General features: G+C 44.6%; 3 protein-coding genes across 3 annotated transcripts; 2 read left to right on the forward strand and 1 right to left on the reverse strand.

The window, feature by feature from the left end:
• Positions 1-4,264: 4,264 nt before the first annotated feature.
• On the reverse strand, positions 4,265-5,146 carry LOC140020392 (uncharacterized). Its single transcript, XM_072071566.1, has one exon. The coding sequence runs from the start codon at positions 5,144-5,146 to the stop codon at positions 4,265-4,267; it is 882 nt and encodes a 293-aa protein (XP_071927667.1).
• Positions 5,147-19,894: 14,748 nt separating this feature from the next.
• Positions 19,895-21,448, forward strand: LOC140003691 (probable aspartic proteinase GIP1). Its single transcript, XM_072071567.1, has one exon. The coding sequence runs from the start codon at positions 19,895-19,897 to the stop codon at positions 21,446-21,448; it is 1,554 nt and encodes a 517-aa protein (XP_071927668.1).
• Positions 21,449-22,410: 962 nt separating this feature from the next.
• Positions 22,411-24,016, forward strand: LOC113716797 (probable aspartic proteinase GIP2). Its single transcript, XM_027241251.2, has one exon. The coding sequence runs from the start codon at positions 22,541-22,543 to the stop codon at positions 23,930-23,932; it is 1,392 nt and encodes a 463-aa protein (XP_027097052.2). The 5' UTR covers positions 22,411-22,540; the 3' UTR covers positions 23,933-24,016.
• Positions 24,017-24,285: the final 269 nt, after the last annotated feature.

The raw sequence follows: 24,285 nt of genomic DNA on the forward strand, positions 1-24,285 counted from the left end.
GGACTTCGCTTCCATCCAGGCGAGCCAGCTTGGAATAACCTGCCCGGCCGACCTCCTTCACCACGTAGGGACCTTCCCAATTTGGGTCTAGCTTTCCCACGCCCACAGCTCGGCTGACGGAGTTCTTGCGTAACACCAAGTCTCCTGGCTTGAAAGAAAGGTGTCTTACCCTAGCATTGTAGTAGCGTGCGACCTGGCCCTTGTACTTAGCCATCCGTATAGCCGCCTCTTCCCTTCGGTGTTCGATCAGGTCCAAGTTAAGCCGCATCTCCTCCTCATTATCTTGAGCCACAAAGTGTTGCACCCTACCTGAGGGTATTCCGACCTCTGCGGGTATTACCGCCTCGACCCCATACGTCAAGACGAATGGAGTCTCCTGGGTGGCTGTTCGAGGTGTTGTCCGGTAAGCCCATAGTATGGTAGGTAGCTCCTCTATCCAACTAGTTCGGGCGGACTCTAACCTCGTCCTTAGGCCATGCAGGATGGTTCTGTTGACATTTTCGACCTGCCCATTGGCCTGGGGATGCCCTACTGAGGAGAAGTGCTGCTGGATGCCGAGCTCCGTGCACCACTCTTGAAGGGATTGGTCAGCGAACTGTCTGCCATTGTCTGAGACAAGAACCTTCGGTATGCCAAATCGGCAGACTATGCTCTTCCAAAGGAACTTCTGGATCGATCTGCTGCTGATCGTGTTGAGGGGTTCGGCCTCTACCCACTTGGTGAAGTAATCAATGGCTATTACCAAGTGCTCACAGCCCCCGAGGGCTCGGGGAAACGGTCCTAACAGGTCAATACCCCATTGGAAGAATGGCCACGGGCTGCTGAGAGGAATCATTTCCTGAGTGGGGGTGTGATGTACGGGGGCGTGCAGCTGGCAAGACCTACACCTGGATACCAGCTCAGCCGAATCCCTAAAGATGGTTGGCCAATAGTATCCAGCCAACATCCCCTTTTTGGCTAACACTCTCGGGCCGACGTGGTTGCCGCAGATGCCTTCATGCAGCTCGCGTAAGACGTAGTTGCCCTCCTCAGGCGTTATGCACCTCAACCAGGGCTGCAAGTAAGATTTCCTGTACAAAATTTCATGTGTGAGTGCGTACTTCTGTGACTTGATGAGGATTTTGCGAGCCTCCGTCCTGCTTGGTGGAAGCTCCCCACGAACCAGATACTGAATGATAGGATCCATCCAGGAGCTCACTACCCGAATGACTGCAGCGCCTACCTGTTCATAGGCCCGACTTCTGACGACCTCTACCAGTATTTCCCGACCTGAGAAGCCAGTCGAGGTGGAGGCTAATTTAGACAGGGCGTCGGCTCGCTTGTTCTGGCTCCGTGGAATCTGCTCGAGCGTGAACTGCTCGAACTGACCCTTCAGTTCACATGTTTTAGCCACGTACTTTCTTAGTGAGCCTTCTTTGACCTCATAGCTCCCCCCTACTTGGTTCACTATCAGCTGTGAATCACTGTAGACTTTTATCGATCTGGCCCCCAACCTTCGGGCCATCTCTATCCCCGCAATCAGAGCCTCGTACTCTGACTCGTTGTTAGAGGCTCTAAAATCAAACCTCAGGGCGTAGGGTAACTCCTCCCCAGTGGGGCTAATTAAGAAGAGCCCTGCACCACATCCTTCTTTACTTGATGCGCCATCCACGTACAATGTCCAGGTGGGATCTGCCGCTTCTGTGTCCTTTCCAGCCCGAGCAGCCTTCCCAGACAGGTCTGCCTTGACCGCTTTTTCTGGATGCATGGCCTCAACGGCATCTTCGGCCCGCCCGACCTTAGCTGCCTCCTTGGTCTTTCCGACCTGGACAGTTCCTTGGGTTCGTTCGACCTCAGCCGCTTCTCCGGCCTGCCTGTCCTTGGCAGCTTCTTCGGCCTGCTGGGCCTCAGCTGCTTCTTCGGACGGTCCATCCTCCGCTACCGGTATGGCCTGGACGACCTCAGCAGCGTCTCTGGCCTGTAAGACCTCTACTGCTTCTCGGGCCTGAGTGGCCTTGGTAGTCTTTGGGGTCTGTAAGGGCTTCGCTGCTTGTCCGTTATGTGCCTTTTTGGCATCTTCTCCATCTTTCCTGGCCTGTACGTCCCTGACATGACCGACCTCAGCTTCGGGCAATCCAAAAGAAACACCATCCGCTATGAAGTCCGCCAGGGCTTGGGCTTTGATGGCCGTCCTGGGCTGATATCCCAGGTCGTATTCGGACAATTCCACAGCCCATTTCACCATTCGACCCGAGGACTCGGGTTTGGAAAGGATCTGCTTCAGGGGCTGGTCCGTCATGACTACTACGGGGTGAGCTTGAAAGTACGTCCTGAGTTTCCGAGCTGCGTGTACTAATGCCAAAACATATCGCTCCACCGCCGAGTACCTAGCCTCGGCCCCCTGCAGGGCGCGGCTAACATAATATACGGGCTTCTGTACCTTGTTCTCCTCCCGCACCAGCACCGCGCTAACAGCTCCCTCACCCGCAGCCAAGTACATGAACAGGGTCTCTCCCAATTCGGGAGATGTTATGGCTGGCAACCGAGCGAGGTGGGCTTTCAGCTCATCGAACGCCCTCTGGCATTCCAGATTCCACTCAAACTGCCGACCTCCTTTCAGGGCCTTGAAGAAAGGCGAACCCCGAACTGCCGACTTGGACAGGAACCTGTTCAAGGCTGCCATCCTCCCCGTTAGGCGTTGCACATCCTTAATATTCCGGGGTGGAGCCATGTCTATGATAGCCTTGATCTTATCTGGGTTAGCTCTCACCCCTTCCTTAGAAATCATGTAGCCCAGGAACTTTCCCGACCTGACCCCAAAAGTACATTTTTTGGGATTCAGCCGCATTCGCGAACTCCGAAGGACCTCGAAAATTTCCCTCAGGTCGGAGATTAACTGCTCCTGGGTCCGACTTTTTACCAACATATCATCCACGTAGACTTCCAGGTTCCGACCGATCTGATTTCTAAACAGCTTGTTCACCAACCTCTGATAGGTCACACCTGCGTTCTTTAGCCCAAACGGCATGGTAACATAACAATATGTTCCGTCCTCGGTGATGAATGAGGTCTTCTCTTGATCCTCCTCGTCTAGGGCTATCTGATGGTACCCCTTAAAGGCGTCCAAGAAACAGAAGATCTCATAGCCCGCTGTTGAGTCCACGAGCTGATCAATTCGTGGGAGTGGGTAACAGTCCTTTGGGCAAGCCTTATTCAAATCAGTGAAATCCACACACATCCGCCAAGCTTTCTCTTCTTTATTGACCAGCACCGGATTGGCCAGCCAGGTCGGAAAGTAGACTTCCTTAATGATCTTAGCCTCCAGCAACTTTCCTACCTCGCTCTTGACGACCTCCTTTCGCTCAGAAGCGAAGTTCCTCTTCTTCTGCTTTACTGGCCGGACGTTGGGATCCACATGTAGCCTGTGAACTGCCAGCTCGGTGGGGATTCCTGGCATGTCATCAGCACTCCAAGCAAAAATCTCAGCGTACTCCTCCAAGAGAGATTCCAAAGAGCTTCTGATCAGCTCACCCAGGCCGGCGCCGACCTTTACTGTGCGCTCAGGTCGGTCGGGCTGGACGGGCAGCTCGGCCAATCCCTCGTCTGTCTCCAATCTTTCTCCCTTCTCCAGGGGTTCCCAGGATTCCAAACAAATTGTCTGAGCTACCAGTTTTTCTTTACCCTTGAGGGTGGCAATATAACACGCCCTTGCCACTTCTGGATCTCTCAGCACCTCAGCCACCCCCGCAGAAGTAGGAAATTTCATGCTGAGGTGCAAGGTAGAACAAACAGCCCGGAGGGCATTCAACGTGGGACGTCCCAGGATTACGTTGTAGGATGACGGCTCCTTAACCACCGCGAAGTTTACCGGGATCGTCCGGCACCTTGGGGCCACTCCCACCGTGACCTGGAGAGTGATCATCCCTTCCGGCCTCACAGGAGGACCAGCAAAGCCGATCAACGGAGTTCGAACCGGTACAAGCTGTCTATCCTCCAGCTGCAGCTCCTTGAAGGTCTTATAATAAAGCACGTCTATGGCACTCCCGTTGTCTATATACACTTTCCTCACCTTGAAGTTACAGGTGATGACTTCTATCACAATGGCTTCATGGTTATTAGAGGCCAAAGGGACTGCGTCTTCAGGTCCATAGATTATTTCCTCATACATCTTCAAACGCTTGGCCGAGCTCTCCCCCGTGGGAGGGGGACGGTTATGCCGCCGAGCTGCATGGCTATCTCCACCCGCAGGTCCTCCGGCGATGGTGTTAATCACCCCCGCCAGGTTCTATATTTCCTGCTCGGGAGTTCGGCCCCGGGGCCCCTGAGGCCGGTCCCGCAGGTAGCTCGGACGTTCTGACCTGGGCCTTCCCCGTTGCTGGTCAGCTCGTTCCTCTCGTACAAACTGCCCCAGATGACCTCGTTTGATGAGCTTTTCAATGTCTTTCTTGAGGTGACGACAGTCCTCCGTATCGTGCCCTACGTCCCGATGATAAGCGCAATACAGACCTTGATCCCGTCTGCTTTTGTCCCCAACCAAAGGTCGAGGAGGTCGGGATAGCCCCTCCTGCTCCATTACTGCGAGCACTCGAGCTCTGGGTGCCGTGAGGCCAGTCCAGGACTTGTCCCCTCCCATCGGGCTACTCCTGGGGAGGCGGTCATAAGCACCCCTCCTTCCCGGGTCAGGCCGTGCCCTCACTTGGTCGGCGCCCTTCCTGCGCTTGTCATCCCTTAATTTTTCTTGTGCACTCTTAAGGTGATTGGCTTCCTCCGCGTTGGCCTTCTCATGGGCTCGATCTAACATCTCCCGAACTGTCTTGGGAGGTCTCTCCACCAGTTCGGTGTACAGCTTTTGCTTGCGCAGCCCGTTGATGAAGGCGGCCATGACCACCTTGTCGTCGCGATCTCGAACCTGAAGGGACTCATTATTGAAGCGCACCATGTACTCGCGCAAGGACTCCTCGGCCTTCTGTTGGATAGTCATGAGGTGCGCGGTGCTTTTAGAATAAGCTCGTGAAGAAACGAACTGTGCTGAGAACTGCCGTGCGAGCTGAGTGAAAGAACTGATCGATCTGGGGGGAAGCCCCTGGAACCACTGCCGAGCCCTTCCTTCTAGGAACATTGGGAAGGTCTTGCACCTGACCGCATCCGCGGCTGTTTGTAAACGCATCTGCGTCATGAACACAAACAGGTGGTCTTCCGGATCCGTAGTTGCGTCGTAAGGCTTCATGTTCGGGATTTTGAATTTCGCGGGCAGTTGAAACTCCTCGATATCGAGCACAAAGGGGGAAGCAATGTACCTGTCCGCTTCTGGGTCCAGAAGTAGGTCCAGTTTGTCCCGCACCTGCTGTCTCTCTCTCCGGGGGGAGAGATTTTCCCTGGGGAGCCTCCGGACGGGCTCCGGGTGTTCAGTCCGGGAGTTCTTGTGAGAAGGTTCCATGACCTCGACTTGCTCACGCGTGACTTCTGTGAGAACCCGTAACTTTTCCATTTATTAGGTTTTATAATTTTTCTAGGCTTTCTTATAGTCAATGGCTTGTTTCTACACTTTCTGTATCCGGAAAATTTTTTAGATTATTTTTACGAGTAAATATAGTTTTAAGATGATTTTTCTAGCATTGGAGAAATTTTAGAAAATTAAGAGTAAATAGTGGACGTGGGACCCACTAGTGCGAAAAGTTCGGAAAAATTCGGCCAATAAGGTTAAGTTTCGGATACTGTTTAAAATTTATCGGGTGTTAAGAGATTAGTAGAATGTGTGAAGTGATTGATGTGAGAGAGGAAAGAAAGATAAGAATGCATTTATGGAGGTGACAAGTGTCACCTCCTCATTGGAAGTTTTTTTAAGAATTACTATTCCCAATTTTGACTTTTTTTGACCAAAGGATTATATATCAAAAAAATGCACAAAAAAATCACCATTTTTCTTCTCTTGTTGTCACCTCCTCATTGGAAGTTTTTTTAAGAATTACTATTCCCAATTTTGACTTTTTTTGACCAAAGGATTATATATCAAAAAAATGCACAAAAAAATCACCATTTTTCTTCTCTTGTTGGCCGGCCACCTTGAGCAAGGAAGGAAGAAACTTTCTTCACCATTCAAGCTTCTACTTGTTGCAAATCAACCAAAAACATTGGTTACATCCAATTCCATTCCATACAATCTTACCTTCTAGTGCTAGTAAGTTGTTTATTGAAGCTTGGTTGAAGGTTTAAGGTGTTCAACAACCTCTTCTCTCTTGTTTCTTGGTAAGTGAAGCTTGAACACCCTCTTACACCCTATGAAGCTTAAATTATGCTTAGTAGTGCTTGAAGTGCTGGAATTTCTGGTTTTATCTTGGTTTGAAGTGATTTGGTGAAGTTTTTCATTTTATTGATGATTTTTCTGGTTTAATATGATCTTGATGTTGGGTGCTTGTATGATGGATTGTAATGGTTGGAAATGACTCTAGTGAGTGTGAATTGTGGTTAAATGCAATCAATTTTGGATTTGGTGTGAAAATTGAAAAGTTAGGGTTCTTAAATCCCCTATTCTGTCCGAAATTTTAGGTCATAGCTAGAGGCCGAATTGGACTTTGCTCAAAACATGAAAGTTGTAGGTATTGGTGAGTAAGAAGTGCCTGCAAAATTTCAGGGAATTTGGAGTAGTATAGAGAGAGTTATGCCGTTTTTACTGTTGCTGTTTTTGGTGAACAGAATGTGCGGAACTGCGATAGTAATTGCCTATTTTGACTGGATTTGGTTTGGATTTTGAAGTTGGTGTCTTCTGATAAAATGTTACTGGATGTCTTAGCTATCATATGCCTTTGGAATTTCGGCATTTGGACTTGTATAGACTGAGTTATAGTAATTACAGTTTTCTGTGTTTTGCAAACCTGTTTTGGTAATTCTGGTATAGTATTTGGCACTTTCGACCTAGTTAAGCTAGGAACTGGATTGAGTGCCCTTCTGCATTGTTGTAGCCCTGTTTCATAGCTTCGAATCGGTGGGTCTTACACCCCCATCCGACATTTGTAGTGAGAGTTGTGCCATTACCGCATTATGAGGTCAAATCCGGTTTTCTTATCAAGGCTTAGGTTAAAGCCCTTTCTTAATTTCTGGTTTGCTTTCATGCTGGTATATGTTTATAAAACCCTATTGGGGTTGTGAATTGGTGTTGTTTATGGCTCGGTATGGTTTCTTGTTTTATGATATTGTGAGCCTATGGAACGGCTCTTGACATGAAATGCTTGTCTGTGTGTTGTTGGGTTGTGATTGAAGAAAAATAATGAAGCCTTAATGGCTGGAAAAGTAAGAATTTTAGGGGAAGTGCTGCCCGATTTTCTAGGCCGTTGGTTCCTTTAAGTTGGATTTGCCTTTTGGTAGAATGAAAGGCTTTTGGGTTGTTTGCGCCTAAGTCTTCATGTTACCTTTTTGTTTCCAAGAAAATCATGTTTTCCACCCTTGCATTAGTAATTATTTTGGCGAGGCATACGACTAGTAGTCGAGCCTCATGTGCATTGTGTTTACTCGATTCTGGAAGTAAAACCTTCAATTGATTTATTTTGATTATTTTAGGGTTTTTTGGCGATTAAGGCCAATCTGAAGTGAAAACTTTTGAAGTTGAGCCGGTGAGTGTACCACTCCCCTCCATTGCTGTTTAACTTGATTTCTGCTCTGCAATCTGTTTATTTGTTCGAGACGAGGGTGTACTTTATCACACTCGTTCTCTAGTCTGTTCATATGCCAATTTACTATGCAAAATTTGAATCTGTTATCTGTGTCTGCATCTGTTCGGATTTCTATGACCTATGAGCTCAATCCTGTGGCTAAGTTATTCGAGTCGGGCCGGCAAGGGCCTGGACGATTAGATAACGAACCACGGTAGTCTGTTCGGGGATTTTGGGTATTGAGACCCTTGATTCCGGGTATACTCGAGTATTACCATTTTTGTTCGTTTGAGGTGAGCGGGCCCGGTAAAGGGGTGTTTGGTGGACGGAATTCGGTGATAAGAGGGGTCTACGGACGCATTGGTTCTATATACGTTGACGGAGAGTCAACCGGTTAGGATCAAGTATTGCGCTGGAAATTTGGCTCCTGAGAGCCACCCGTATCCTTCTGATTTGAATCATTGGTTCCTTTGCTTTACATCTGACATGTGTATCTGATTTGTTAAATGTGAAATGCCATGATTTTAATGCTATCTGTTTGGTACCTCATTGAACGCAAGCTCACCCCGTTCTGTTCCTTTTGTTTTCCTTACAGGAAAAATAAATACTTTTGGACTGGATTTGATAATCGGTTGCCGACTTGAGCTAGTTGAACATATCTTTTGTATAGCTCATGTATTAAAACCCTAAGTGTACTTTTGGGGCGTTTCTCTTTTGATTTGGCAAACCGTGTATATGTGTTATCTTTTGAAAGCTTTTTGTATGTCCTTTTGGATTGTAATCGCTAAAGTTCAGATGTGAATGTTTGCGTGCTCTTTCGGTTGGGTTTTGACGGATCGGTTACTATTCATGACCGACTCCGGATTTCATTTTTTATTTTGGGTTATTTTACCATTTTGACCTGTTTACGCTCGTTTGTAAGTTCCGGATCGCAATAGATAGCTCTAATTTGATCCGTAGTCCTGGCGAGAGCTGGGCAGGCAGTCCGCTAACCCCTTTGGTTCGCCTTAGGGGAAAGTGGGGCTGTCACAATTGGTATCAGAGCCACTTCGCGTGGTCTCTGCGCGGAGTGAGACTGGGCCAAGTGGTGTTGTGGTCCTAATTTCATGAATATGTCTAAGTGCTCGTTTGAGCGTAAGTTATGAACCGGGCATGTGATAAGTGTACGAATCATTATCATAGGACTCGAGGAAGCTAGGTATGTATGTCGGGTAGGAATCTTTAATAAGGATGGTTTACTCTTGGGACCGGCCGGCTCGAGTTGTGAATTATCTTAGATGGGATTCTTGTGCCCGGATACGGAAGAGATGAGAGCCTAGGTTAAAAAGGACTTGGGCGAACTAGAAATGTGATTCCATGGAACTTCGCGTGGTCTATTCGGGTATTGTTAAGCCTGATCACTCTTAATTAAGATATAAACGGTGTTGTTAAGCCTGACTCGTCTGAGGACGTAGAAGGTATGGTCCGTTGGGTACTTTAGATTTGATAGATTCCGTTGATAAGAAAATTTCGAGGGCGAAATTTCTTTAAGGGGGAGAGAGTGTGAGAACCCGTAACTTTTCCATTTATTAGGTTTTATAATTTTTCTAGGCTTTCTTATAGTCAATGGCTTGTTTCTACACTTTCTGTATCCGGAAAATTTTCTAGATTATTTTTACGAGTAAATATAGTTTTAAGATGATTTTTCTAGCATTGGAGAAATTTTAGAAAATTAAGAGTAAATAGTGGACGTGGGACCCACTAGTGCGAAAAGTTCGGAAAAATTCGGCCAATAAGGTTAAGTTTCGGATACTGTTTAAAATTTATCGGGTGTTAAGAGATTAGTAGAATGTGTGAAGTGATTGATGTGAGAGAGGAAAGAAAGATAAGAATGCATTTATGGAGGTGACAAGTGTCACCTCCTCATTGGAAGTTTTTTTAAGAATTACTATTCCCAATTTTGACTTTTTTTGACCAAAGGATTATATATCAAAAAAATGCACAAAAAAATCACCATTTTTCTTCTCTTGTTGTCACCTCCTCATTGGAAGTTTTTTTAAGAATTACTATTCCCAATTTTGACTTTTTTTGACCAAAGGATTATATATCAAAAAAATGCACAAAAAAATCACCATTTTTCTTCTCTTGTTGGCCGGCCACCTTGAGCAAGGAAGGAAGAAACTTTCTTCACCATTCAAGCTTCTACTTGTTGCAAATCAACCAAAAACATTGGTTACATCCAATTCCATTCCATACAATCTTACCTTCTAGTGCTAGTAAGTTGTTTATTGAAGCTTGGTTGAAGGTTTAAGGTGTTCAACAACCTCTTCTCTCTTGTTTCTTGGTAAGTGAAGCTTGAACACCCTCTTACACCCTATGAAGCTTAAATTATGCTTAGTAGTGCTTGAAGTGCTGGAATTTCTGGTTTTATCTTGGTTTGAAGTGATTTGGTGAAGTTTTTCATTTTATTGATGATTTTTCTGGTTTAATATGATCTTGATGTTGGGTGCTTGTATGATGGATTGTAATGGTTGGAAATGACTCTAGTGAGTGTGAATTGTGGTTAAATGCAATCAATTTTGGATTTGGTGTGAAAATTGAAAAGTTAGGGTTCTTAAATCCCCTATTCTGTCCGAAATTTTAGGTCATAGCTAGAGGCCGAATTGGACTTTGCTCAAAACATGAAAGTTGTAGGTATTGGTGAGTAAGAAGTGCCTGCAAAATTTCAGGGAATTTGGAGTAGTATAGAGAGAGTTATGCCGTTTTTACTGTTGCTGTTTTTGGTGAACAGAATGTGCGGAACTGCGATAGTAATTGCCTATTTTGACTGGATTTGGTTTGGATTTTGAAGTTGGTGTCTTCTGATAAAATGTTACTGGATGTCTTAGCTATCATATGCCTTTGGAATTTCGGCATTTGGACTTGTATAGACTGAGTTATAGTAATTACAGTTTTCTGTGTTTTGCAAACCTGTTTTGGTAATTCTGGTATAGTATTTGGCACTTTCGACCTAGTTAAGCTAGGAACTGGATTGAGTGCCCTTCTGCATTGTTGTAGCCCTGTTTCATAGCTTCGAATCGGTAGGTATTACACCCCCATCCGACATTTGTAGTGAGAGTTGTGCCATTACCGCATTATGAGGTCAAATCCGGTTTTCTTATCAAGGCTTAGGTTAAAGCCCTTTCTTAATTTCTGGTTTGCTTTCATGCTGGTATATGTTTATAAAACCCTATTGGGGTTGTGAATTGGTGTTGTTTATGGCTCGGTATGGTTTCTTGTTTTATGATATTGTGAGCCTATGGAACGGCTCTTGACATGAAATGCTTGTCTGTGTGTTGTTGGGTTGTGATTGAAGAAAAATAATGAAGCCTTAATGGCTGGAAAAGTAAGAATTTTAGGGGAAGTGCTGCCCGATTTTCTAGGCCGTTGGTTCCTTTAAGTTGGATTTGCCTTTTGGTAGAATGAAAGGCTTTTGGGTTGTTTGCGCCTAAGTCTTCATGTTACCTTTTTGTTTCCAAGAAAATCATGTTTTCCACCCTTGCATTAGTAATTATTTTGGCGAGGCATACGACTAGTAGTCGAGCCTCATGTGCATTGTGTTTACTCGATTCTGGAAGTAAAACCTTCAATTGATTTATTTTGATTATTTTAGGGTTTCTTGGCGATTAAGGCCAATCTGAAGTGAAAACTTTTGAAGTTGAGCCGGTGAGTGTACCACTCCCCTCCATTGCTGTTTAACTTGATTTCTGCTCTGCAATCTGTTTATTTGTTCGAGACGAGGGTGTACTTTATCACACTCGTTCTCTAGTCTGTTCATATGCCAATTTACTATGCAAAATTTGAATCTGTTATCTGTGTCTGCATCTGTTCGGATTTCTATGACCTATGAGCTCAATCCTGTGGCTAAGTTATTCGAGTCGGGCCGGCAAGGGCCTGGACGATTAGATAACGAACCACGGTAGTCTGTTCGGGGATTTTGGGTATTGAGACCCTTGATTCCGGGTATACTCGAGTATTACCATTTTTGTTCGTTTGAGGTGAGCGGGCCCGGTAAAGGGGTGTTTGGTGGACGGAATTCGGTGATAAGAGGGGTCTACGGACGCATTGGTTCTATATACGTTGACGGAGAGTCAACCGGTTAGGATCAAGTATTGCGCTGGAAATTTGGCTCCTGAGAGCCACCCGTATCCTTCTGATTTGAATCATTGGTTCCTTTGCTTTACATCTGACATGTGTATCTGATTTGTTAAATGTGAAATGCCATGATTTTAATGCTATCTGTTTGGTACCTCATTGAACGCAAGCTCACCCCGTTCTGTTCCTTTTGTTTTCCTTACAGGAAAAATAAATACTTTTGGACTGGATTTGATAATCGGTTGCCGACTTGAGCTAGTTGAACATATCTTTTGTATAGCTCATGTATTAAAACCCTAAGTGTACTTTTGGGGCGTTTCTCTTTTGATTTGGCAAACCGTGTATATGTGTTATCTTTTGAAAGCTTTTTGTATGTCCTTTTGGATTGTAATCGCTAAAGTTCAGATGTGAATGTTTGCGTGCTCTTTCGGTTGGGTTTTGACGGATCGGTTACTATTCATGACCGACTCCGGATTTCATTTTTTATTTTGGGTTATTTTACCATTTTGACCTGTTTACGCTCGTTTGTAAGTTCCGGATCGCAATAGATAGCTCTAATTTGATCCGTAGTCCTGGCGAGAGCTGGGCAGGCAGTCCGCTAACCCCTTTGGTTCGCCTTAGGGGAAAGTGGGGCTGTCACAATTGGTATCAGAGCCACTTCGCGTGGTCTCTGCGCGGAGTGAGACTGGGCCAAGTGGTGTTGTGGTCCTAATTTCATGAATATGTCTAAGTGCTCGTTTGAGCGTAAGTTATGAACCGGGCATGTGATAAGTGTACGAATCATTATCATAGGACTCGAGGAAGCTAGGTATGTATGTCGGGTAGGAATCTTTAATAAGGATGGTTTACTCTTGGGACCGGCCGGCTCGAGTTGTGAATTATCTTAGATGGGATTCTTGTGCCCGGATACGGAAGAGATGAGAGCCTAGGTTAAAAAGGACTTGGGCGAACTAGAAATGTGATTCCATGGAACTTCGCGTGGTCTATTCGGGTATTGTTAAGCCTGATCACTCTTGATTAAGATATAAACGGTGTTGTTAAGCCTGACTCGTCTGAGGACGTAGAAGGTATGGTCCGTTGGGTACTTTAGATTTGATAGATTCCGTTGATAAGAAAATTTCGAGGGCGAAATTTCTTTAAGGGGGAGAGAGTGTGAGAACCCGTAACTTTTCCATTTATTAGGTTTTATAATTTTTCTAGGCTTTCTTATAGTCAATGGCTTGTTTCTACACTTTCTGTATCCGGAAAATTTTCTAGATTATTTTTACGAGTAAATATAGTTTTAAGATGATTTTTCTAGCATTGGAGAAATTTTAGAAAATTAAGAGTAAATAGTGGACGTGGGACCCACTAGTGCGAAAAGTTCGGAAAAATTCGGCCAATAAGGTTAAGTTTCGGATACTGTTTAAAATTTATCGGGTGTTAAGAGATTAGTAGAATGTGTGAAGTGATTGATGTGAGAGAGGAAAGAAAGATAAGAATGCATTTATGGAGGTGACAAGTGTCACCTCCTCATTGGAAGTTTTTTTAAGAATTACTATTCCCAATTTTGACTTTTTTTGACCAAAGGATTATATATCAAAAAAATGCACAAAAAAATCACCATTTTTCTTCTCTTGTTGTCACCTCCTCATTGGAAGTTTTTTTAAGAATTACTATTCCCAATTTTGACTTTTTTTGACCAAAGGATTATATATCAAAAAAATGCACAAAAAAATCACCATTTTTCTTCTCTTGTTGGCCGGCCACCTTGAGCAAGGAAGGAAGAAACTTTCTTCACCATTCAAGCTTCTACTTGTTGCAAATCAACCAAAAACATTGGTTACATCCAATTCCATTCCATACAATCTTACCTTCTAGTGCTAGTAAGTTGTTTATTGAAGCTTGGTTGAAGGTTTAAGGTGTTCAACAACCTCTTCTCTCTTGTTTCTTGGTAAGTGAAGCTTGAACACCCTCTTACACCCTATGAAGCTTAAATTATGCTTAGTAGTGCTTGAAGTGCTGGAATTTCTGGTTTTATCTTGGTTTGAAGTGATTTGGTGAAGTTTTTCATTTTATTGATGATTTTTCTGGTTTAATATGATCTTGATGTTGGGTGCTTGTATGATGGATTGTAATGGTTGGAAATGACTCTAGTGAGTGTGAATTGTGGTTAAATGCAATCAATTTTGGATTTGGTGTGAAAATTGAAAAGTTAGGGTTCTTAAATCCCCTATTCTGTCCGAAATTTTAGGTCATAGCTAGAGGCCGAATTGGACTTTGCTCAAAACATGAAAGTTGTAGGTATTGGTGAGTAAGAAGTGCCTGCAAAATTTCAGGGAATTTGGAGTAGTATAGAGAGAGTTATGCCGTTTTTACTGTTGCTGTTTTTGGTGAACAGAATGTGCGGAACTGCGATAGTAATTGCCTATTTTGACTGGATTTGGTTTGGATTTTGAAGTTGGTGTCTTCTGATAAAATGTTACTGGATGTCTTAGCTATCATATGCCTTTGGAATTTCGGCATTTGGACTTGTATAGACTGAGTTATAGTAATTACAGTTTTCTGTGTTTTGCAAACCTGTTTTGGTAATTCTGGTATAGTATTTGGCACTTTCGACCTAGTTAAGCTAGGAACTGGATTGAGTGCCCTTCTGCATTGTTGTAGCCCTGTTTCATAGCTTCGAATCGGTAGGTATTACACCCCCATCCGACATTTGTAGTGAGAGTTGTGCCATTACCGCATTATGAGGTCAAATCCGGTTTTCTTATCAAGGCTTAGGTTAAAGCCCTTTCTTAATTTCTGGTTTGCTTTCATGCTGGTATATGTTTATAAAACCCTATTGGGGTTGTGAATTGGTGTTGTTTATGGCTCGGTATGGTTTCTTGTTTTATGATATTGTGAGCCTATGGAACGGCTCTTGACATGAAATGCTTGTCTGTGTGTTGTTGGGTTGTGATTGAAGAAAAATAATGAAGCCTTAATGGCTGGAAAAGTAAGAATTTTAGGGGAAGTGCTGCCCGATTTTCTAGGCCGTTGGTTCCTTTAAGTTGGATTTGCCTTTTGGTAGAATGAAAGGCTTTTGGGTTGTTTGCGCCTAAGTCTTCATGTTACCTTTTTGTTTCCAAGAAAATCATGTTTTCCACCCTTGCATTAGTAATTATTTTGGCGAGGCATACGACTAGTAGTCGAGCCTCATGTGCATTGTGTTTACTCGATTCTGGAAGTAAAACCTTCAATTGATTTATTTTGATTATTTTAGGGTTTCTTGGCGATTAAGGCCAATCTGAAGTGAAAACTTTTGAAGTTGAGCCGGTGAGTGTACCACTCCCCTCCATTGCTGTTTAACTTGATTTCTGCTCTGCAATCTGTTTATTTGTTCGAGACGAGGGTGTACTTTATCACACTCGTTCTCTAGTCTGTTCATATGCCAATTTACTATGCAAAATTTGAATCTGTTATCTGTGTCTGCATCTGTTCGGATTTCTATGACCTATGAGCTCAATCCTGTGGCTAAGTTATTCGAGTCGGGCCGGCAAGGGCCTGGACGATTAGATAACGAACCACGGTAGTCTGTTCGGGGATTTTGGGTATTGAGACCCTTGATTCCGGGTATACTCGAGTATTACCATTTTTGTTCGTTTGAGGTGAGCGGGCCCGGTAAAGGGGTGTTTGGTGGACGGAATTCGGTGATAAGAGGGGTCTACGGACGCATTGGTTCTATATACGTTGACGGAGAGTCAACCGGTTAGGATCAAGTATTGCGCTGGAAATTTGGCTCCTGAGAGCCACCCGTATCCTTCTGATTTGAATCATTGGTTCCTTTGCTTTACATCTGACATGTGTATCTGATTTGTTAAATGTGAAATGCCATGATTTTAATGCTATCTGTTTGGTACCTCATTGAACGCAAGCTCACCCCGTTCTGTTCCTTTTGTTTTCCTTACAGGAAAAATAAATACTTTTGGACTGGATTTGATAATCGGTTGCCGACTTGAGCTAGTTGAACATATCTTTTGTATAGCTCATGTATTAAAACCCTAAGTGTACTTTTGGGGCGTTTCTCTTTTGATTTGGCAAACCGTGTATATGTGTTATCTTTTGAAAGCTTTTTGTATGTCCTTTTGGATTGTAATCGCTAAAGTTCAGATGTGAATGTTTGCGTGCTCTTTCGGTTGGGTTTTGACGGATCGGTTACTATTCATGACCGACTCCGGATTTCATTTTTTATTTTGGGTTATTTTACCATTTTGACCTGTTTACGCTCGTTTGTAAGTTCCGGATCGCAATAGATAGCTCTAATTTGATCCGTAGTCCTGGCGAGAGATGGGCAGGCAGTCCGCTAACCCCTTTGGTTCGCGTTAGGGGAAAGTGGGGCTGTCATAACTTCCCGGTGTGCTCGCTTGGCCCCAGTTTTGGTGGGACTCCCAGTTCGGGATTCTGACGGATCTGCTCCCTGAACCTTGGGCTCCTTGTCCTGATGACCTCCCGACTGCTCTTTGAGGTAGTTCATGATTGCCTCGAAGGTGGGCAAGTTTTGGGCCACTGTCTGAACCAGTTGTTCAGGCGGGATTCGTGAGGGCCCTGCCCCTCCTTCTCCGGGTGTTGGACCCCGAGAGGGGTTTTGGGAGCCACCACGCTCGGTCCCCTTGGACCCGCCAGCGTTCCTCTGCGACCTAGTCTTCGGCATGACTCGCAATGAAGTGTAACGTGTTCCCACAGACGGCGCCAATTGATGCGACTGCCGAAAACCGTGTCCGAGCTGATGCGGCCGACCTGGTTGGGAAAAGCTGAGCTGGGATCGTGCTAGGTGACCTGAGAAGAGAGAACGGAGGCGGGACTGATGTCCCTGGGATAACTCCGACGGTCAAGTTAGTTTGGTCGTAGAAGGATATAGTAATAGTAGAGAATACTCGTGGGCGTACCTTGTGTAGTCTTGATAGTGGAGTATATATAGGACCGTTCGAGTTATAGTTTCCTTATGGGAGTCAAAGTTCCCTTAGGGTTCGGAGTCTTCCTAGGGTTTCCCGCGGCGGCCCCTAAATGTTCGGAGACGGCGGCCCATCAAGCCCATCATAGGAGACCTCCGACACGCCGAGCTGGCTTTCTTAGGCCGAGCTGGCCCATGCCAGCCTCGAGGTACCCACGGCCGACCTGCCGCGTGTGGTCTACCGACCTAACATATGTCATGCGCGGATTTGCCCCACTACATAATTTTTTCTTTTTTTCTTTTTTTTTTTGAAGAAATTTCGTTTATGCTCTTAACAAAGATAAAAACATCATCCCTTGAGTTGGTTTGAGGTGATAGAGTTAGTGTCATATTTTCCTACCAATTCGAGTTCAAATTTTTTAGGACATTTGTCCGTCACACAGCATTTACCTAATACGTCTTACTCCTCAATATGATTGACGGGTTATTGCACGGATTGAAATTTATCCAATGCGTACTCTCTCAGATGGCGGCTACGAATTTCTTGTCAAAAAATAAAAATAAAAAGGCAAAAACGTCTGCTTCATCAACTTCTGTGAATATTAGGGAGCCAGCGTCTTGTTCAAACGGATTAATGTCATAAATTCTGACATGACCCCTTTTTGATCTCATCCAAATTAAGATTGAGCTTAATTCCCTCCAAAAAAAAAAAAAAGAAAGAAAAGAAGATTGAGCATAATTGCTTACCACCGCCCTCGTTGTACTGAATACGAGGTCAAGTCACCTCAGGCAAATGTAAAGCTACAATAATTAATAGGGAGAACTGCACAAATAGTCCCTCACATATTGCAAATGTGAAAATTTAGTCCATCAGATCGAAAATGATCAATTTTAGTCCTTAGCAAATAAAAAAGGATCAATTTTAGTCCCTTTTCACTTTTCCGACTATTTTTGCCCGGAATATCTCACGTGCACACCACGTGGCCAACTTTTCAAGGGTAAAAATGCCAAACCACTTATCTGTTGACCAAAACCAAAATGTAAAGGACGAATACTTCCCAAAATTCTTCTTCTTCTTCATTTCAACCAAACCCAAAAGCTGAGCTTCATCTCCATGGCAGAACCTCGAGTAGTCAAAATATCAGAATCCTCGCTCTGAGGTGTCGAAGTAGTAGCAGCGGAGGCAATAAATCTGCGGGAGAACCTTTTCGCTTTTGATGTACAATTAATAGACACAATTCTTGAACGAACTGAAGAGCAGATTGAGTAACTCTGGTTCACAAAAACCTCGTTTTTCCACAACTGAGTAAAGACTGTAGCGCCAAATCGATTGAGAGGAGCCGGTTGCCTCTTGGCTAGGCCCAGAAAGGTAGTTGCAATATCTATGGACATTGAAGCCATGGATAATATTCCTCTAGTATTTTCTTCTATGGAATGTTTAGGGCGTTTTCTAGTGGTGATTTTAGGGGCCTGTAGGGTTTTAGAGGGTGAGGTTTTTCTGGATAGTGTGGGGTTGCTGTGGGGAGATGTAACCGAACCAGATATAGATTGGCAAAAATAATTTATGTGTTTCAAATAAAAATGGGAAAAAATCCTGTTGGATCGGGTCCAGCACTCAAGTCTGACAGTCGTGGTAACATAAATTGTACTACAATCCGAGGCTGGGATGAAGATTCTGTCCGAACTCTCAAGAACCACGGCTGCATATGAGCAGCCTAACAATAACAGTAGTACTTTTAAGACGTCAGTTCATCATGGTATTTTGGCATATCAGCTTAGCGTTTTATTCTTGGCATGGATAGTGCGCTTCTTTGGGTTATGGTTGTGGTGGTGTTCTTTTTATCTGTTCATTGGTTGTTGTTTTGGTGTAGTTTCTTGGTTATTTGCTGTTTTGGGAGGAACAGAGTTCTTGTATTTGGGTAGCGGGAGAGTTCTTGCATGAAGGAGACAACTCTGTTGATTTCAGAGTCTTCGGGTAGGGAGAATGAAAGCCAGGGGAATTTAGGCAGGGGTTGGGAGCTACCCAAATGGTTCTTAGACGAACGATGCAAGCCAAAGTTCCACTGCAGGAAGCCATGTTCTGCCGCAGTCGCTATGCGTGGAATATTGCACGAACCAGGGGACGCTTGGCCCTGTTTGTTCCTGGTATGGAGAATCCTTATTCATTTATACACCGGACAGTTACGAAGATGGTGGTGTTAGCTCCTGGACCAGGCATGCCATCCCCTATCCCGCAGGTTTTGATGGTTCATCTATATTTGGTATCCTCCCTGTGGGCAACTTGCCGATTGGCCACTTGCTATTTATCAACACTAAATTGTCACAGCAGGATTCCAGTTGCTCTATAAAAGTTTATTCTTATGATCATCACAGCGAAAAGTTCCAGAATAAATCCACCTTCTGGTACACCGCAATTACAAGTTGGGGGTTCTGCCATGGAGATGAAGCTCAGCTTTTGGGTTTGGTTGAAATGAAGAAGAAGAAGAATTTTGGGAAGTATTCGTCCTTTACATTTTGGTTTTGGTCAACAGATAAGTGGTTTGACATTTTTACCCTTGAAAAGTTGGCCACGTGGTGTGCCCGTGAGATATTCCGGGCAAAAATCAGTCGGAAAAGTGAAAAGGAACTCAAATTGATCCTTTTTTATTTGCTAAGGACTAAAATTGATCATTTTTTATCTGAGGGACTAAATTTTCACATTTGCAATATGTGAGGGACTATTTGTGCAGTTCTCCCTAATTAATATTATGGCTGACATAAGAACGAACATCAACATTTCATCATCAAAGCCCATCTATGAAAACCTCATCTCCGAAGGTTAATTCAAGCGAGGTTCAAAAAATAAATAAAACAACAAATGTCTATGTTGAATTGATGATTCCAAAACCTGAGCAGTTAACTCGAAACAGAACTTCGTAAATTCAGTCTCGCGTCCAACGACAACGGGCACTTACGCGATTGAAAAGTTCAGTTGGGTTTGTAAATTTCGGCCAGTTTATTGTCAAGCTCATTGGGCTTAAACCAACAATACTGCATAGGCCTGCTTTCTTTTTAGCCCAATAACCAGTGAAGTACTTTTTTGTTCCCCTGACACTTATTTTTTAATTCTACCGTGTAGAAAACGGGCGCCGTATAGAGTTCAAGCACAGGTCACTCACTCTCGAGTCATTTTCTTTTGGGGAGTCGGGGAGGGGCAATCGTAGCCAGCAGGGAATGCTTAATGGGTAAAAAACAAGACTGCTGAAGGATGGATCATCATCCCATGAAATTGCGGATGTCTTCTTCCGGTTCCATGTTGCAAACTGCTATTCTACCATCATCCTCCTGCATGCTTCCCCACAACACACACGTCAATAAGGCCATGACTAATAGTCTAATACATGAACTTGCGTCATCTGGTGTGTTGGTTAATACTTCCTACTTTCCACCTACGCTACGAATTTGTTTCTGCCCCATTCCAATCCAAACCATGGAATTCAATCCTCAAGAAAAGCAATGGCGCCTCTTTAAGTTCAAGCTCCAGTTCTTTTCCGTCGTTCCATTTCTGTGCATTCACCTTTCTTCTTCAGCTGTTTTAGCTCCCATTCTCCAGGATCCTTCCACTCGGCTTCAGTTTCTGTCACTTTACTTGAGAACCCCTTACCAGCAGCCCACAAAACTACTCGTTGACCTCACTGCCCCTTTCAGCTGGGTGGAATGTACCTGCAGCAACCGCTCTTCCTGTACGTACCGCTACCACCCGCTTCCCTGCGCTTCTCCTCTTTGCAACTGGCTCAATTCACCCGCTTGTTCAAACTGCTCTTCTGAACCCACCGATCCCATTTGCTCCGACGGCTTGTGCCATCTCTTCTTCGCAAGACCAAGGAACCGGAAAAGAGTGAGGGTGCAGGCACTAGCTGACTCCCTGGCACTACCCGTCACCAACGGTCGCAACCCGGGTCAGCTCGAGGTCGTCCCCGAATTTGTATTCTCATGTTCTGAGAGGTCATTACTCAAAGGCCATGTCCCCAGAGGTGTCACCGGCTTGGCAGCCCTTGGCCAGTCCAAATTCTCGCTGCCGGCCCAAGTTAGCAATTCTCTATCTTCCCCAAATGTTTTTGCTCTGTGCCCGTCGGATTCACCGTCGGCTCCGGGAGTGGCTTTTTTCGGTACTAGAGGTCCATATTTCTTTCTGCCCGAGATTGACCTCTCAAAACATCTGAATTACACTCCACTCCTTATCTCAACCGACGAAGACGAAGCATACCTCATCGGCTTGACTTCCATAAGAGTCAACGGCAGAGTCGCCGTGAAACTAAACCGGAGCGTCCTGACCGTCGATGAGAATGGTTTTGGTGGGACCACGCTCAGCCTGTCAACTCCATACACCGTATTAGAGTCTTCAATCTACGCGAGTTTAGTTGAGGCGTTCGTGAACGAATCTGCAGCTGCCGCCTTCAAGCTCACCGCAACGCAGCCCGTGAGTCCATTTAGCGTGTGTTATGATGCGGGGGATGTTCTGGTAACGAGCGCTGGACCGGCAGTACCGACCATTGATCTGGTGATGCAGTCTAATGACGTAGTTTGGAGAATATTGGGATCAAATTCGATGGTTAGGATGGCGAGGGAGGGAGTAGATGTGTGGTGCTTGGCTTTATTGGACGGTGGGGCGAATCCTCCGGCGACGATTGTCATCGGGGGGCAACAGATGGTGGACAATCTACTACAGTTTGACCTGGATTCTCAGCAGCTAGGATTTAGCTCTTCGGTGTTGGTACACGATACCATGTGCGCCAACTTCAACTTCACGGTTAACACTTAACAGCAGCATATCCCTTAACTTATTAGAAATACAAGAATGAATATATGCTACTCCAGTCCACTATTAAGTCTTATCGTTGAATCGGTAAAAGATTTGGATTACGTAATTAGAAAAGTTGGAAGCCTTTAATGTACGACTGCCGCTTTAATTTCATCGATGAGGTTTACTTTATATACTAATTAATTAAAAGGCTATCTGTTTACGTAGATTGTCAATTGAGTCCAGCATCTGATCATTTGTTTATGCATCGCCCTGGTAGCCTGAATCAAGTTTTAACTAACTAGCTTTGGAATGTAAAATAGGAAGCTACGTACTTGCTTAGATGTCTTTCACCGTAATGACATGATTAGAGTTAAGAACTTTCATTAGTCCAAAACTAAATCCTCCGGTCAAACAAGGCAGACAGTACTACTAATACATTAGTATTCTACTAACACCTTACCTTTTTCTTTTTTTTTTTTTAAAGATTTCAAGAAAAAAAAAAACCTCATTTGCAGATTTGCGTAGCATGAATCCGCGTTTTGCTTGTTTTTCGCTCTTCCCTCGTGGATGCCACTGAAATTAAAAACCTTAAAATATCAATATTCAGAAATTTCGCACTGGCAATGAACCGCGTACAGCACGCTGTCCAACCCCAGATGACTCAATCCTCAGATAAAACCAATTCCCAACCACCAGCTTTTGAGCCGGTTTCCACAGCCAAAGTATTAAAGTTTAGTGTGGCTCCTATCAATTGCTACGTTAAAGTGATCTTGCTTAAAAAAAATTTAAACGGATATATAGCATATCCGTCGATTGCAGTTCAATCCACTTTGAATTATTTTTGAACCTTCTTGAGTCCGTCCCCTCCTCTAGTATAGAATAGATTAGATTATACAACAATTACCATCTTAAAAAAAAAAAGAAGATAAAACCAATTCCCAACCACAATATCATATTCTGACTTCAGAACATGAATGAAAGTAGTAGCAGAAGAAGCTGGCTAGCATTATTATTTATCCTCCACCATCTTCTTTACGCTACTATAAATGGATTTCGCTGCAATGCAACCCGTTACTCCTAGTCTTATATATTCTTAAAATCTTAGCATGCATGGGTGGCAGCGGCATGCATATTATTATTGATTTGAAGTTGAAAGCCATGCAAGCTCCAGCCTCGAAACCCCTCTCCTTCACCAACCTCCTCTCCTCCTCATTGTTATTAATCTTCATCTCCTCATCTCTCCACCCCGCCCAAGCAGACCAACCCCTCCTCACACCCATCAAAAAGGACACCTCCACCAACTTATACTCTGTCTCAGCTTACCTCAAGACCCCTCTTCAACACACCAATTTGCACCTCGACTTGGGAGCCTCCCTCACCTGGGTTGACTGCACTCGTCGCTACAACTCCTCCACTTACCGCCACGTCCTCTACAACGCCTCCCTCTGCCTTGAGCTCGACACCCGCATTTATGGCAACTGTTTCAAAAGTCCCGGTCCCTCGTGCTTCAACGACTCCTGCGAATTCTTCCCTGAGAATTCCGTGACTCGGCAGGTTGCCATAGGAGATATACTGCTCGACTCGCTTGCCTTGCCCGCCACTGACGGCCGAAACCCGGGCAAACTGGGCCTGGATTCGGATTTCGTGTTTTCTTGCGGTACAACCAAGTTGCTGAGGGGCTTGGCTAGAGGAGTCACCGGATTGGCGGCTTTAGGCAGGTTCAATTTCTCCCTGCCGGCTCAGCTCAGCCGAGCCTTCTCTTCTCCATTGATATTCGCGATTTGCTTGCCCAGTACGCCCTCCGCAAACGGCGCGGCTTTCTTCAACTCCGCCGGGCCATATTACTTCTTGCCCGGAATTGACCTTTCAAAATCGCTGATTTACACTCCCCTCCTCTTAAACCCCTACGGCGGCACCGTAATCACTTACCCTAACCGCCCATCGGATGAGTATTTCATTGGGGTGACTTCCATCAAGGTCAACGGCAATGCCGTGCCTTTAAATAAGACCCTCCTTGCCATCAATCAAGAGAATGGATTCGGCGGGACCAAGGTTACGACTTCCACGCCATACACCCTGCTGCAAACCTCCATTTTCAAGGCCTTCACGGCCGCGTTTGAGCAGGAATCAGCCGCTCTCAACCTCTCCTCAATAACGCCGGTGAAGCCATTCAGTTTGTGCTACGAAGCGGACAAGATAGCCAGCACGCGCGTGGGACCGGCTGTTCCCACCATTGATCTCGTGCTGCAGAGTGATGATGTGTTTTGGAGGATCTTTGGCCCGAATTCGATGGTCAGCGTCAAAGTCAACGGTGTGAATGGCTTGTGCCTGGGTTTCGTGGATGGCGGGCCAAACCCCAGGACCTCAATCGTGATTGGAGGACATCAGATTGAAGACAATCTGCTCCAGTTTGACCTGGTTTCCAACAGGCTCGGTTTCAGCTCTTCCGTTCTGTTCCGGAGCACAACTTGCTCCAACTTCAATTTCATCACCAACAAATGACTCCAATAATTCATTCATGATGAAGCGCCCCTTTCTTTTCTTTTTTTTCTAAATATATATAATAATCTGCTGTTTTAACAATAATGTACGTGTATTTCCTCCTTTGCTGCTCGGTCAGCGTTCCTCCGTTAATGAATAATCCTATAATTAAAAAAAAAAAAAGAAAAAGAACAAGACTTGTTTTGCTTTGCTCATAATTACTCGCCATTATAGAATCAGTTCTTAACTGGAGTGCTCGAGGAAGTATATAAGGTTGTTTTACTTTCAATCAAACTCTCCCATCAGATCAGCCTAATAAAGAAGACTTCGTAAACATATAGTTGCGCTATGATAGCACTGTTAAGTTACCAAGT

This window comes from Coffea arabica, chromosome 1e (assembly GCF_036785885.1).
Source record: "Coffea arabica cultivar ET-39 chromosome 1e, Coffea Arabica ET-39 HiFi, whole genome shotgun sequence".
In the NCBI taxonomy this organism is placed as follows: domain Eukaryota; kingdom Viridiplantae; phylum Streptophyta; class Magnoliopsida; order Gentianales; family Rubiaceae; genus Coffea; species Coffea arabica.